General features: G+C 42.3%; 1 protein-coding gene across 5 annotated transcripts in view; it reads right to left on the bottom strand.

Moving 5' to 3' along the window:
• Positions 1–15,008, bottom strand: part of ZFAND4 (zinc finger AN1-type containing 4) — a 140,944-nt gene extending 125,936 nt beyond the window's left edge. For 2 of the 5 annotated variants that reach the window (XM_042459886.1, XM_042459885.1), the window contains exons 1-3: positions 14,507–15,006; positions 11,797–11,861; positions 4,656–4,953 (exon numbers count right to left, since the gene is read on the bottom strand). In XM_042459886.1, coding sequence (XP_042315820.1) covers positions 4,656–4,839 — 184 coding nt within the window. In that variant the 5' untranslated portion in view covers positions 4,840–4,953; positions 11,797–11,861; positions 14,507–15,006. Of the gene's footprint in view, positions 1–4,655; positions 4,954–11,796; positions 11,862–14,506 lie in introns of all 5 variants that reach the window. The other 3 variants (XM_042459882.1, XM_042459887.1, XM_042459883.1) reach the window with 3 other exon arrangements.
• Positions 15,009–15,573: the final 565 nt, after the last annotated feature.

A 15,573-nucleotide genomic window follows, 5' to 3' on the forward strand; every position in this document is an offset into this window, starting at 1 on the left:
GATGACAGTTAGGGAGGGAGGAGCCTCTTTCTTCAGGCCAGCCCCTGATGGTACTGGGCCAGCCTTCTCTCTCCCTCAGAGGCCGAACGATGATAGTTAATAATTCTAGGAGATGTCTCAATCAGAGTTACGTGTTGGGGCTGACTCGAGTACAGTTAACAGCAAAGCTCTAAATCAAGCATCATATATTTTCTCTACTTTCCCCAAGCCTTACATACATTATGGGAGATCTAAATGCTTGGTTTGGATCTAATGACACTGAGTTAGAAGCCAAATGTCCAGTATTAGCTGGCCCAATTGCAACTTAGATTGGATCTAATAAATCGTTATTATTATCTAATACTTTTAAACAATATGTCATCTGAGGACTTTTTTTAATATTTAATTTTTTATTGAATTATTTTAACAAATATACAAACAGTTTTGCATAAGCCCCCTTCCACCTCCCGCACAGCTTGATACAAGTTTAGAATCGATACACTATTAATAATTAGTAACTTACATTCAATATGTGGTATATGGATTTGGTTACATTATTGACTTCCTTGTACTCCGTATTTCCTTTAACCTTCTCAAGTAGAATTTCCCAACCCAAATTCCAAGCTACTGCCTTTCTCCAGTATATTTCAATCTTCTCTCCCTAATAATATCGAACAGCAAGTTATCTGCCAAATACTTGTCTACCTTGGACAAGTTCCAATTTTTACTTTCTTTCCATCCAAATACTATCATGGCCTGTGCTGCTTCTAATATATACTTTACTGCTTTCTCTCCATTATTATTCATTCCCCTTTTCTTCAAATTTAATGTTATACGATTTTCTTTATTTAAATGAAAATCCTTACCTATAATTTTATTGATCTCTTTTATCACTTTGCTCTAAAACATCTGAACACATGGACAATCCCACCACTAAGCATGCAGAAACCCTTGGACCCACCACAGTGCCAACATTAAGTTGATAAATTTTTATTAAAAAGTGCTAATTGAGAAGGAGTCCTGTACCACTTCCCTAATAATTTTATCTGTTCCTCTCTTATTCTAGTATGCTTGTTTCTCTTAACTTTTTGTTTCCATATTTGTATATCTTCCCTTGTTAAATTTAAATCTATTTTCCAAACTCCTTTCAAAATATCTATGATTTTAAACTGATGCTCTAATATTACTCTATATATAAGTGCAATGATACCTTTGCCTTCATTTCACATCTTTTTTATGATCCTCTCCAATAGTGGTATATTATTTTCCTTCATATTTTTAAACTATATCTTTTAACAGTTTATTTATTCCAGCTGCGTGGACTCAATACTTCTTTCCAATTAAATTGGTGAGTCTCTCCATCCCACATGATTTACCCTCTTCATCAAGCAAGTCACCTATAACTCTGATACCTTCACTGGAACGACTTAGGGAGCTGGGGATGTTTAGCCTGGAGAAGAGAAGGTTAAGAGGTGATATGATAGCCCTGTTTAAATACTTAAAGGGATGTCACACTGAGGAGGGAGCAAGCTTGTTTTCTGTTGCTCCAGAGACTAGGACCCGGAACAATGGATTCAAGCTACAGGAAAAGAGATTCCACCTCAACATTAGGAGGAACTTCCTGAAAGTAAGGGCTGTTTGACAGTGGAACACACTCCCTTGGGGTGTAGTGGAGTCTCCATCGTTGAAGGTCTTTAAACAGAGGCTGGATGGCCATCTGTCGGGGATGCTTTGATTGAGATTTCGTGCATGGCAGGGATTGGACTGGATGGCCTTTGTGGTCTCTTCCAACCCTATGATTCTATGATTTTCTTTCGTGTTCTCCCTAAGTCATCATTATTGCTTGTATTCAAACTTTCTACAGGAAACCATTTAATGTTTCCATTTACCATTCCATTTTGCCATTTTCCCCAAATTTGTTTGTTTACACTCAAGTGGCCAATCAAATTACCTTTTTGCTTCTGTCCACTCATTTTAATTACTGAACTGTGTTCCATTTTATTTATTGATCTTTCTAACCTTACCCATTTCGTTTCCCTTTGATATCGAAATTCTAAGACTCTTTTCATTTGAGTTGCTTCAAAATATAACTCTAAAGAGGGGATACCCCAACCTCCTTCTTCTTGGTGACCATAAATTAATGTATTTGTAAATCTAGGGTTTTGTTTTTTGTTTTTTGCCTGAAATACATCTTTTGATTGTGCTATTGAGGACTTCATTGGTGAACTTTCTTTTTCAAACTTATGTGGATCTAGTACTATCTGGTTCCTAGAAATGTTTTACAATTAATACATTCCATTTATATAGATACTAGAATAGACAGTGATAATTACTAACATACTTATCCCATGGATCCACATACACTTAACTCAAAATCACGTGATCTTGTTGATGGACCGAAAACAATATGTGGCGGTTTTTCTCAGAGCAAGTGAGTCAGAGACATGCTTGGGGAAAGAGCTAGCAATCGATAGCTCTCTATATAGCTATAGCTCCAGTTTCTTCAGCTTGCTGACAGCACTTGGTGAAAAGGACAGGCCAACAGGGGTCTTTTCATGGTTTTTTAATGGGGACTTTTGGAGGGCCAAAAGTTCAGAGTCCTGTTTCACTATTTTAGACTTCTCAATATGGACAGTGAGGGAGCTGCTGCAGTCACCTGCAACTGTTGTGGGATGTTTGTCTTCTTGCCTATGGATGTAAGTAACTTCACCTGCACCAAGTGCAAATTTGTAGCCCTGTTAGAAGAGAAGGTGCAGCAGCTGGAGGCCCAGCATATTAGGGAGCAAGTGGTTTTCGTGGACAGAACAGAATGGACGGTTCTGGATGGGGAACATACAGGAAGTTTCTACAGGGATTTTGGACTTCAGCTCCCAGAATCACAAACTATTGGCCAACATGGCTGGAGGTCTGGGAGCTGAGATCCAAAATCTCTTAAAGGGCACAGTTTGGTAACTGCTGTTCTAGAGCAGTTGCCCACACACTCAGAAAGGAGAGGTGTAGTAGTGGTGGGTGACTTCAACGATCCTGATATTTGCTGAGAGTCACACTCAGCCAAAAATGTAAGGTCCAGAAAATTCCTCACTTGGCTGGAAGACAATTTCATTGTCCAAAAGATGGAAGAAAAAACAAGGGAATCGGCTATTTTAGATCGGGTGCTAACAAACAGGGATGATCTGGCTAATGGGCTGCAAGTGGGAGAATCCTTAGGCGGAAGCAATCATGTTGTCCTGGAGTTTGTTATACCGTGGAAAGGGAGAGCCAAGCATAGTCAGATACACATTCTAGACTTCAGGAATGCTGATTTCATTAAATTTAGGGAAATACTGGGGGTAATCCCATGGTCAAGGGAGTTCAGAATGGATGGGAGTTTCTTAAAAGGGAGATATCAAAGGCACAATTTCAAACACCCCCAATGAAGAGGAAAAATGGGAGATGTCTCAAGAAACCAGGATGGATGACTAAAAAACTTTCAACTAATCTAAGTTTTAAATGCAACATGTACTGTATAAGAAATGGAAACACCAAAGAAGAATGCAAACAAATAGGTAGTATAGGTAGGGTGAAAGTCAGAAAAAGTAAAGCACAGAATGAGTTCAGGCTTGCTAGAGAGATTAACAATAAAAAAGGGCTTTTGGAGGTATGTCCATGGCAAAAGGAAGAAGACAGAAATGGTAGGGCAACTGCAATTTCTTAACAGTGAGTTTAAGAATAATAAAAAAGGGGTGGTTTTTTTGTTTTGGTTTTGGTTTTTTTGGTTGGTTAGTTTGTAAGAAAAAGAAGAAAAAGAAGGAAATAGTAGGGCCATTGCATGGAGAAGATGGTGAAATGCTAACAAGGGACAGAGAAAAGGCAGAACTACTCAACATCTTCTTTGCCTCAGACTTCTCATAAAAGGAAAAGGGTGCTCAACCTGAGGAAAATTAACAAACAGGATTACAATTTCCAACTCTTAATAATCAAAATGATGTAAAAAATTGAACAATTATTATTATTGTTGTTGCTGTTGTTGTTGCTGTTATGTTTATATTTATTTATATTCCGCCTTCCTCCCAGTACAGGGACAACAGACGAAAGTAAGCAAAATTGATAATTCCTGTACCTGGAGATCCACCTTCTAGCAACCAGCCAAGGCAGACTGATTACAACAAAGAGATGGGGGAGGAGGGGTATATGGGACAAGAGAGTGATAACAGATGCCAATTTATTAATTTTTTTAAAAATAAAGTGACGCACACCATAGGCTTACAGCAGTGGTTCCCAAACTTTGGTCCTCCCAAATGTTTTGGACTTCAATTTCCAGAAGCCTCAACCAACTTGGCCAACAGTCAGGAATTCTGGGAGGCGAAGTCCAAAACATATGGAGGACCAAAGTTTGGGAACCACTGGCTTACAGGATTATTATCATTAATATTTCTGTTTAGAATGCAAGCAGTTATTCAATAGCTTTTATCCCTGCAAGTATTCTGACTCAAATATTCAAAAGTGTACAACAAAGAAAGTTTATATGCAAAAATCACTGATAGTTTTTTTAACATCAGTGACAGTTTTAAGCTCCTTATTAAATGCATTTCATAAATGTAAGCTTTAGTGAGCATGATCCTTTGATCATAATTATTCTAGATACAGATTACTTTAAAAACCTGTTTAGATTTTTATAATATAAAAAGAACACGTACCTTCCAGTCTCTGGATTTTAGCTTTCACAGAAATGATTGTTTCAAAAGGAGATACCCGCAGTTCGAAGCAAGTTCCTGTGAGAGTTTCAATGAAGAGCTCCATAATCTCATAGAAAGTAAATTTGCAGTGGCATGTTCCAATATTATCTTCATTGAAGAAAGGGGGTTCTTTCTTGCTGGCCATTCTAGACAACTTTGAAATACTGGAAAGTTGTGGGCACTACAAATATCCACTTCAAGCCAAGTTATTTCTCAATATAGGAACGTTGCAGTGTTGTTCATGATTCAAGGTCTCCACCTATTATAACAAGAACAGTATCCATGCCGTTTGAGGAAGCAGTAACAGTAAGAATCATAAGATGAAAGTCTTCTAGAAAACTGTCTGTGAACATCACTTGTGTCACAGGACACTTACCCAGCAACAAAAAACAGACACCAGAACAAGCCCTTTTCAAACAAAATATTTCTTATGGATAGTTTGTACAAGCAGCCATTAGAACATTATCTTGTTTGTACTATTATTTGGCCCCAAAGTCATGAACTAGTGCCATTTTAAGCATTAATATGCTATATATTCTTTTGCTGTTTACATATAATGGAATCTATACAGACTGAGCACCTCTAATTCAGAAATGTGAAAATGTCCCAAACCCAAACCTTTTTGCCATCAGCTACCCGCTTCCACCTTCAAGGCAGCAGCTGTGGCATTTCTGCTCATTCAACTCCCAGATCCTCAGTCTCTCTCCAGCCTCACATCTCATACACAACACAGCTAGAGAACTGATGAGACACAAGGCTGGAGAGAGATGAGAGTATTTGTAAAATAACAGGAGTCATGGATTCACACCAAGTATTATACTTAGATTCCTACCATTTCACAGATCTTCAGTTTCTCTCCAGGTTCATTATCTCCCATGTCTCTCTCCAGCCTCCCATATCTCTCCAGCCTCACAAATATAATATGTGATATGCTAATTGTGTTGTGTATATGCAAATACAGATATTAATTTAAAAATCTTGAAATATGGGACACTTCTGGTCCCAAGCATTTTGGATAAGGTATACTCCACCTGCATATAAAGTAGTCACGTTCAAGTACTTGTTGTAGACAGGTACACTTTTCTACGCTTTATTTTCACCAAGAAAAGAAGCAAATTACATTTTTTGAACCCACAGTCAAAACAGAATAAAGTATATACTCAACTATAAGTCAATTTCACGTATAAGTCAATGGCAAGTTTTGGGGCCAAAATTATGGATTTTGCTATGCCCGGTGGATAAGCTGAGGGTAAAATATGTCCCTAAAGGATGAAGCTAAACAAAATAATGTCTGAGAACCTGCAAAATTCCAGTAGACATAACTCTTTGTTCTTAATCTTAAGACTGGATGGATGAGAGAGCAGAAGGGGTTGGTGCTTCATATATTATACTCTTGCTTTTCACCAGGAGATGGTTCCTTCTTTTAAATAAGAGTTAAGATACAGTACTTAAATTGACCTGTGGATAAGCTGATTCAGGTTTTTTCAGGTCAATTTTTGACCTAAATTTCTACTTATATGTGAGTATATACAGTATGTATCCTTGAGGTACAGCTAAAGAGAGTATACTGTAAGCCTATATATAACTGCAGTGGCACAAATAACTACTCACAAGCAACTAAGCAGGCAAATTGTCTGTACATTAGCAGACATTTGAAGTAATACATCATTACCAAGGAATTTCTTGGTAGCAGAGAGGGAAAGGAAAATTTGAAAAGTAACATAATGAATGTGAACCCCACAACTTTTTTGGTACAGTGAGTAACCTTTTAATTGCCTTTAAACTTATTTTAAAGGGCATTTTAGGGGTGAAGCAGATGGCTGCTAAAGATTGGCCTCCAGCCGGTCCAGCTGCAATCAGGCCGGAACCACAGCGACCATACAGCCCACTCCCAAAGCTAGCCACTGTCTGCAGTCCCAAGCCATGCCAGCCAGGAGTCAATTCAAATCAACTTCTTTTTAACCCAGTCCTTTTGATTGGAGTGTGACCTTGGTGCGGCTTCTGGCCACTTCAGGGGTGGGGTGGGGTGTGTCATGTAAACACCATGCCCCCCAAAGTAGCAGGAAGCCACTTTATTTGGCCTGTGCATTCTGGGCCTTAGACATATTTTGTCCAGAATACTTCAGTTGTGCTGGGGAATGGGAGGTATAGCTGGAACAGAGCGAACGAATGTTACAAAAGAAGACAGGATCGCTGTTTGATAGCTATCCTGCCTTCAGTTCACTTTGTTTCCCAGATTGGTTTGGAGAGAAGACCAACCATTCCACAGAACCTCACTCTGCTTCTCTGCAATGCCAGGTCGGTTAAGAACAAGACTCATGTCATCCATGATCTCCTTCTGGATGAGGATGCCGACCTGGCTTGCTTTACAGAGACCTGGCTGGGAGAGGACAGCGCAGTCACTTGGGCACAGGCCCTCCCAGCCCATAGTCAGGAATACTAAAAGAGAAGGGAGTTCAAGATGGATGGGAGTTTGTCAAAAGGGAGATACTGAAGGCACAATTTCAAACAGTTCCAATGAGGAAGAAAAATGGGAGGTGCCTAAAGAAACCAGGATGGATGACTAAGGAACTTTCAACCAAGCTAAGTTTGAAACGGAAGATGTATAAGAAATGGAAAAGGGGGGAAATCACAAAAAAGAAATTCAAAGAAATAGCAGGCATTTGTAGGGGTAAAGTCAGAAAAGGTAAAGCGCAGAATGAACTCAGGCTTGCTAGAGAGGTTAAAAAGAATAAAAAGGGATTTTTTGGATATGTCCGCAGCAAAAGGAAGGAAGAGGAAATAGTAGGGCCACTGCGTGGAGAAGATGGCAAAATGCTAACAGAAGACAGATAAAAGGCAGAATTACTCAACACCTTCTTTGCCTCAGTCTTCTCAGAAAAGGAAAAGGGTGCTCAACCTGAGGATAATGGAGCAGAGGACAGAATAGGGGAATTTCAGCACAGAATAAGTAAAGAGATAGTAGAGGAATACCTTGTTAATCTAAATGAATTTAAGTCTCCAGGACCAGATGAACTACATCCAAGGGTACTAGAAGAACTGGCAAATGTAATATCGGAGCCATTGGCAATCATATTTGAAAACTCCTGGAAAACAGGAGAAATCCCAGCAGACTGGAGGAGGGCAAACGGTGTCCCCATCTTCAAAAAGAGGGGAAAAGAGGATCCCAACAATTATCGTCCAGTTAGTCTGACATCAGTACTAGGAAAGATTCTGGAGCAGATCATTAAACAGAGAGTCTGTGAACATCTAGAAGGCAATGCCATAATCACAAAAAGTCAACATGGGTTTCAGAGAAACAAGTCATGCCAGACAAACCTAATCTCTTTCTTTGATAAAATTACCAGCTTGGTAGATGAAGGGAATGCTGTGGATATAGTATATCTTGATTTCAGTAAGGCCTTTGACAAGGTTTCCCATGACATACTTGCAAACAAGCTTGTAAAATGTGGGCTAGACAAAGGAACTGTTACATGGATCTGTAATTGGTTGATCGGCCGAACCCAAAGGGTGCTCAACAATGGCTCCTTTTCATCCTGGAGAGAAGTGACCAGTGGGGTCCCACAGGGCTCTGTCCTGGGCCCAGTGCTATTCAACATCTTTATCAATGACCTGGATGACAGAATTGGGAGCATACTTATCAAATTTGCAGATGACACCAAATTAGGGGGAATAGCTAATACCCCAGAGGACAGGATCAAGATTCAAAATGACCTGAATAGACTAGAAAGCTGGGCCAAAGCTAACAAAATGAAATTCAACACGGAGAAATGTAAGGTATTGCACTTAGGGCGGAAAAATAAAATGCACAGATATAGGATGGGTGACACCTGGCTGAATGAAACTACGTGTGAAAGGGATCTAGGAATCCAAGTAGACTACAAGTTGAACATGAGTGAACAGTGTGATGCGGCAGCTAAAAAGGCCAATGCTATTTTAGGCTGCATCAATAGAAGTATAGTGTCTAGATCAAGAGAAGTAATAGTGCCACTGTATTCTGCTCTGGTCAGGCCCCACCTAGAATATTGTGTCCAGTTCTGGGCACCACAATTCAGAAAGGACATTGAGAAACTAGAGCATGTCCAAAGGAGGGCGACAAAAATGGTGAAGGGTCTGGAAACCATGCCCTATGAGGAACGACTTAGGGAGCTGGGGATGTTTAGCCTGGAGAAAAGAAGGTTAAGAGGTGATATGATAGCCCTGTTTAAATATTTGAAAGGATGTCATGTTGAAGAGGGAGCAAGCTTGTTTTCTGCTGCTCCAGAGAACAGGACCCGGAACAAAGGATGCAAGCTACAGGAAAAGAGATTCCACCTGAACATTAGGAGGAACTTCCTGACAGTGAGGGCTGTTCGACAGTGGAATGCACTCCCTTGGAGGGTGATAGAGTCTCCTTCCTTGGAGGTCTTTAAACAGAGGCTGGATGGCCATCTGTCAGGGATGCTTTGATTTGGTTTTCCTGCATGGCAGGGGGTTGGACTGGATGGCCCTAGTGGTCTCTTCCAACTCTACGATTCTATGATTCTATGATTATTTAGACCCATTTCAAACTGGCTTTAGGACAGGCTTTGGGGTTGAGACTGCTATGGTTGCCTTGACCGATGATCTGCGTCTGAGCATCGACAGGGGCAGTGTGTCCCTGTTGGTGCTCCTAGACCTCTCAGTGGCTTTTGACACGATAGATCATGGCATCCTCTTGGACCGCCTGAGGGGGTTAGGTATCAGAAGCACTGCATTGCAGTGGTTCCGGTCCTTCCTCTCAGGCAGGTCCCAGAGGGTGCTGCTCGGGGACAGCTGCTCCAGTAAAAGGGAGCTCACCTGTGGGGTTCCACAGGATGCTATACTGTCCCCGATGTTATTTAACATCTATATGAAGCCGCTGGGTGAGATTATTCGGAGTTATGGAGCTGGGTATTACCAGTACGCTGATGATACCCAGATCTATTTCTCCGTGTCTCGTTCGTCGGCCTTGAATTCTAATGGCATCTCCTCTCTCAATGAATGTCTCCAAGCAGTAATGGGCTGGATGAGGAAAAACAGATTGAAACTGAATCATCGCTCCTGATGATAAATCAGGTAAATGTGACAGTCAAGAGCGCCTGTTATCAGCTTCGGCTGATACGCCAACTGCACCCTTTTCTGGAAGTAAGGGATCTCAAGACAGTTGTACACGCGCTGGTAACCTCACGCCTAGATTTCTGTAATGTGCTCTACATGGGGCTACCTTTGTACTTGATTCGGAAACTGCAATTAGTGCAGAACATGGCGGCCAGAGTAGTGTCAGGAACATCGAGGAGGGACAATATTACTCCGGTATTGAAGTCCCTCTACTGGCTGCCTATTAGTTTCCGGGCCCAGGACAAGGTGTTGGTTATCACCTTTAAAGCCCTAAATGGCTTGGGACCAAACTATCTCAGGGACCGCCTCCTCCCATATAATCCTCCCCACATACTCCGGTCCTCTGGGAGGAATTTGCTGCAACCTCAAAGAGCTAGACTTTCGGCTACCTCCCAGAGGGCTTTTTCTGTTGTTGCCCTCAGATTGTGGAATGACCTGCCGGACGAGATCCGTCAATTGACATCTTTAGACAGCTTTAAAAAGGCTGTCAAGACGGATCTCTTCCGGCAGGCCTTTCCGGAATAGATAACCCTGGCCTCAGGAACCCTGTTCTTATGAGAGTCCCCAAGGTCCTTCTGGAAATGCTACCGTAGTTTACTGTTTTATTTGTTTTGTTCTGTTTTGTTTTTGTCTTGTAATAATGTGTATGTGTTAGTGTTGTTTAATTAGTTGGTTTTAATTATAATTGATTTAATAATTTTTAAGGGGGGGAGGGAATTTTGATCTACAATGTATTGTATTTTATTGCTGTTAGCCGCCCCGATTGACCTCAAGGGGCGGGATATAAATAAACTTTTATTATTATTATTATTATTATTATTATTATTATTCAGGTTAAAAGCCATTTTCTTAGCAATCCTTCATTTTGAAGAAAGATAACAAAATTAATGAAAAAGTAACACATAGCACAAGAAAAAATCCAACATATTTTTAAAACTTTATAACAAAATAGCAATGAATTACAGTGTTCCAAAGCTCTGCTCATGATGGATAAGAACCATAGGCTGCATCCACAGTGCAGAAATAATTAAGTTTGACACCATTTTAATTGCCATGGTTCAATGCAATGGAATCCTGGGAACTGTAGTTTTGTGAAACATTTAGCCTTCTCTATCTAAGAGCTGTGGTGCCACAACAAACTACAATTCCCAAATTTATAACTTTGAACCATGACAGTTAAAGTGGTGTCAAACTGGATTATTTTTGAAGTGCAGAAGCATCCACAGTAAAAAAAAGGGATGTGTTTCATAAACACATTACACAAAACAGGTACTTTTCAAGAACCCACTATGGATAAAGAAATGTATGTTTTAAAGATAAATAAACATAATTCCATTAGATGAGGTACAAAATTCTCTTTTGTGTTTTGCAGTTCAGAACACAACAAGGCAGTTAAGCTGAGGATATCCCTGTCATGCAATGAAAAGGTGAACTAAAGAACAAATGTATGCATTTGGTCCAAAGATAGGCAGAGTGCTTTGTGGAGGGCTACTCCACCGTGTTTTGTACCCTGTTCTAAGTAAGGGGCAAAACACGCCACTGTCCCGATCTGGCAGTTTGCTGCTCTAAAAAGAACTGGCCAAAAATGCCGCTCCTTTTTAGAGTGGCAAAAAGCTGCCCTTGCTGCCACAGTGGTGACTTTTCGCTGGTTCTTTGGTGCAGCGCCAAAGAAACAGCATGATGCCGCCCAACCTTGAAGTCAGGTGTGCAGCACGATGCCAGCATCAGAGACAAGTTGGGGTGGTCAGTGTGCGGTCGCCACACCCCACTCCAGCCTGATGCCGGTCTGTTTCCCACCTTGCTTTTCCTATAATTATAAAAAAAAGAGGCAAGCAAATTACAGCTTACAGTACATAAACTTAGCCCTTGTCAGTCAGAACCACTTTGATAATTCACTTTCATTCCATCAAGCCCAATTCAGGGCTAAATCAAATGTATGTGCAATACTCTGAAAGCCAAGAGGCCAAAAACTGTTCCTGCTCACCTCAGCTGTCCAAGAATGAGGTCTCAAACTGTGATAATTATACCTCAGAAGCAGCTTTGGGTTTCCTATAAATAAAAAGAAAATCTTATAGTTGTTAAATCTACTGTATCAGGAAGAAACCAAGAATTTACTAGTAACTTTCAGCAACTAACTGATTCTTAAAGTTAACTCCCTCAATTTATGGGGATTTAATAGGGAAATTTGCACAAGCCCCAACAATATGGGAACTCCCTTCTTACTGATGCATGTTTAATACTAGTCCCTTATGTAGAAGCCATTCAGACAAACAGGAAAAGTCTATTTCAGCCTTCTGCTGAATTTGAAACTGGCTACTGTGTTCAAAACAACTTGCCAATTTTTTCTGTATGCTTGCCACTATGGCTGTTAGGTTTTGTATGTCCGCATAAAAATAATTAAGCAGCTTTGGATGAGACAGATTATCTAGATCAGTGGTCCCCAAATTATGACCTTTAAGAGATTTTGGACTTCAGCTCCCAGAAGCCTAAGGTATGTTGGTCTGGGATTCTGGGAGCTGAAGTCCAAAATCCCTTGAAGAACACTGTCTGGGGACCTTTGATCTAGATCCAGGCCTGGTTATGAGACGATTTTGGATGCTTCTTACACAAGAAACTAGACAGGAGTGTGTCCCTGTTGATTCTGCTGGAGCTCGCAGCAGTCAGCACCATCAACTATGGTATCCTTCTAGGCCCTCTCTGAGATGGGACTTGGGGACACTATTATGCAGTGGTTTCAGTCTCCTGGAAGGGCGAACTCAGAAGGTGGTGCTATAGGATTCAATGCCATTGGCCAGAGAAGTACCTCAGTGTTTTCTTTTTGGTCTTCCAGATGCTATTTAACAACTATATGAAACTGCTGGAGAATTTTGGGTACAGTGCAATCAATATGCTGACACTCAGTTCTATTTCTTCCAATCTGATTCCAAGGAAGCTGTCTCAGTACTGAACCAATGTCTATTATCAGTAATGGAGGGCAAACAAATTGAAAGTTAATTTAGATAAGACAGGAGTCCTCCTGGTGAATCTAAAGGCAGATCAGGAAATAGTGACACTACTCACAGTGGATGAGATTGTACTCTGCTTGAAATCTCAGGCTTGCAGCTTGTGTGTTCTTCTAGATTCAGCTATGAGCCTGGATGCCCAGGTCTCAGCAGTGACCAAGAGTGCATTTGCACAGTTAAAACTAGCACATCAGGTACACCAGATGCACCTGTTCTTTGGGATGTCAGATCTGGCTATGGTGACACATGCCTTGATTACATCCTGTTTGAACTACTGTAACTTATTCTACATAGATGACAGTAACTCTTCTACAATCAATACAGCTGGCAAGGCAACATAATTTCAAATCCAGAACTCCTAAACCTTCTCTTTCCTTTGCTTCTTGTAACATTTTCCATTGGAACCTTGTTTTTTATCCCAGCCCATACAAAATGCAACAGATCCTGTGCCATTGTTTAAATAGATTGTCACTTAATATTATGGATGTAGCATGTCTTCATTTCAGTAATGCTGTCAATAAGGTCTCCCATAAAATTCTTGGTAACACGCTAGTAAAAGGCGGGCTAGACAGAGCTACTGTTAGGCGGATTTGTGACTGGCTGACAAGCTAAATCCAAAGGGTGCCCAATAATGTCTCCTTTTCATCCTGGGGAGAAGTGACTAGTGGGGTCCCACAGGGCTCTGTCCTGGGCCCAGTGCTGTTCAACATCTTTATCAATGACTTGGATGACAGAATTGGGAACATACTTATCAGATTTGCAGATGACACCAAATTAGGAGGAATAGCTAATACCCCTGAAGACAGGATCAAAATTCAAAATGACTTTAGTAGATGAGAAAGCTGGGCCAAAACTTACAAAATGAACTTCAGCAGGGAGAAATGTAAGGCATTGCACTTAAGGCTGAAAAATGAAATGCACAGATATAGGATGGGGGACACCTGGCTGAACGAGACTACATATGAAAGTGATCTAGGAGTCCAAGTAGACCACAAGTTGAACATGAGTCAACAGTGTGATGCGGCAGCTAAAAAGGCCAATGCAATTTTAGGCTGCATCAATAGACGTATAGTGTCTAGATCAAGAGAAGCAATAGTGCCCCTATATTCTGCTCTGGTCAGGCTCCACCTGGAATACTGTGTCCAGTTCTGGGCGCCACAATTCAAGAAGGATGTGGAGAAACTGGAGCGTGTCCAAAAGTGGGCGACTAAAACGGTGAAGGGTCTGGAAACCATGCCCTATGAGGAACGACTTAGGGAGCTGGGGATGTTTAGCCTGGAGAAAAGAAGGTTAAGAGGTGATATGATAGCCCTGTTTAAATATTGAAAGGGATGTCACATTGAGGAGGGAGCAAGCTTGTTTTCTGCTGCTCCAGAGACTAGAACACAGAACAATGGATGCAAGATACAGGAAAAATGATTCCACCTCAACATTAGGAAGAACTTCCTGACAATAAGGCCTGTTTGACACACAGTCCCTGGGAGAGTGGCGGAGTCTCCTTCCTTAGAAGCTGGATGGCCATCTGTCAATGGGGATGCTTTGACTGAGATTTCCTGCATGGCAGAATGGGGTTGGACTGGTGGCCCTTGGGGTCTCTTCCCAGTCTAGGATTCTATAAGTAAGCCAAACAAACAAGTGAAGTACAGGAGCACATGGGATGCGCTTTGGAAACTGTGTGTGTCAGAGGCTTACCAAACTGGTAGCTAAACTTGACTGAGGAAAGGAGCGTAACTCCCAGTGAAAGCGCCTGCTTCAGCGTCCAGGGCCTCTTGACCTTTGCAGCTGGGGCCCCGTCGCTCAGGGAAGTGTCTGCATCGACTGGGAAGGCAGAGCTCGGCCCCAAGAGCCGCCGAGGGACGAAGAGAGACGCGGGGGCCTCCGCCTGCGGCTTACCCAGCGCTTCCCTTCACAGAGCCGCGGGCGCCACCGGGACGGAGAGGACCAGGAGGAGGAAGAGGGCCGCGGCTGCAGTTCAGAGCCAGAGCGCGGCTGCCCCGCCTCCTCCTCCTCCTCCTGCTGCCCCCGCCGGGCCTTTGTGACGCCAGAGAAGCGGCCCTGCCGAGGCCTCAAGCCTCCCTTCTTTCCAACGGACGCCTCCGACGGAAGCGCCGCGTTTGTTGTCGGTTGCCAAGGAGACAGGGAAAAGGCGGAAGCTGTGTGCTGCCGTCGCCAGGGGCAACCTTGGCCTAGCTCTGAGGCTGCATCCACACTGGAGAAATAACTAGGTTTGGTATCGATCTGGCTCAAGGCTATGGGATTCTGGGAGTTGGAGTTTGTGCTCCGCTCTGGGCCCACAGCAAACTCCAACTCCCATAATTCCATAGCCTTGAGCCAGACAAAGAGTTAAACCGCTGCCAAACTGTGTTATTTCTCCAGTGTGGATGCAGTCTAACCAGGCCCTCTGCGCCCGAGGAGGCTGCTGGGAGATGTAGTTTAACGGGGCGGCGATGGTGGTGCAGCTTTCTCTCCTCGTCCCGGTGGCTTTTGCCTTCCCCATAACTCCTTCGTCCTTGCGGGCCTTCCTTCCAGGCGTCTTCGACTTATGGCACGTTATAACCATAAAGGGACCCAGCCCCCTCCGATTTTGGAAGCTAAGCGGGCTCAGCCCTGGTTAGCACTCGGATGAGAGACCATCAACGAATAGTAGGTTATTATTGCAGAGGAAGAGACTGAGGAAAAAGCACTTTCCTTGCCTAAATCACAGAGTTGGGAGAGAGGGCCATCCAAACCCCCGGCTCTGCACTTCTGACAGTTGGCCA

This window comes from Sceloporus undulatus, chromosome 3, assembly GCF_019175285.1.
Source record: "Sceloporus undulatus isolate JIND9_A2432 ecotype Alabama chromosome 3, SceUnd_v1.1, whole genome shotgun sequence".
NCBI classification, from domain to species: domain Eukaryota; kingdom Metazoa; phylum Chordata; class Lepidosauria; order Squamata; family Phrynosomatidae; genus Sceloporus; species Sceloporus undulatus.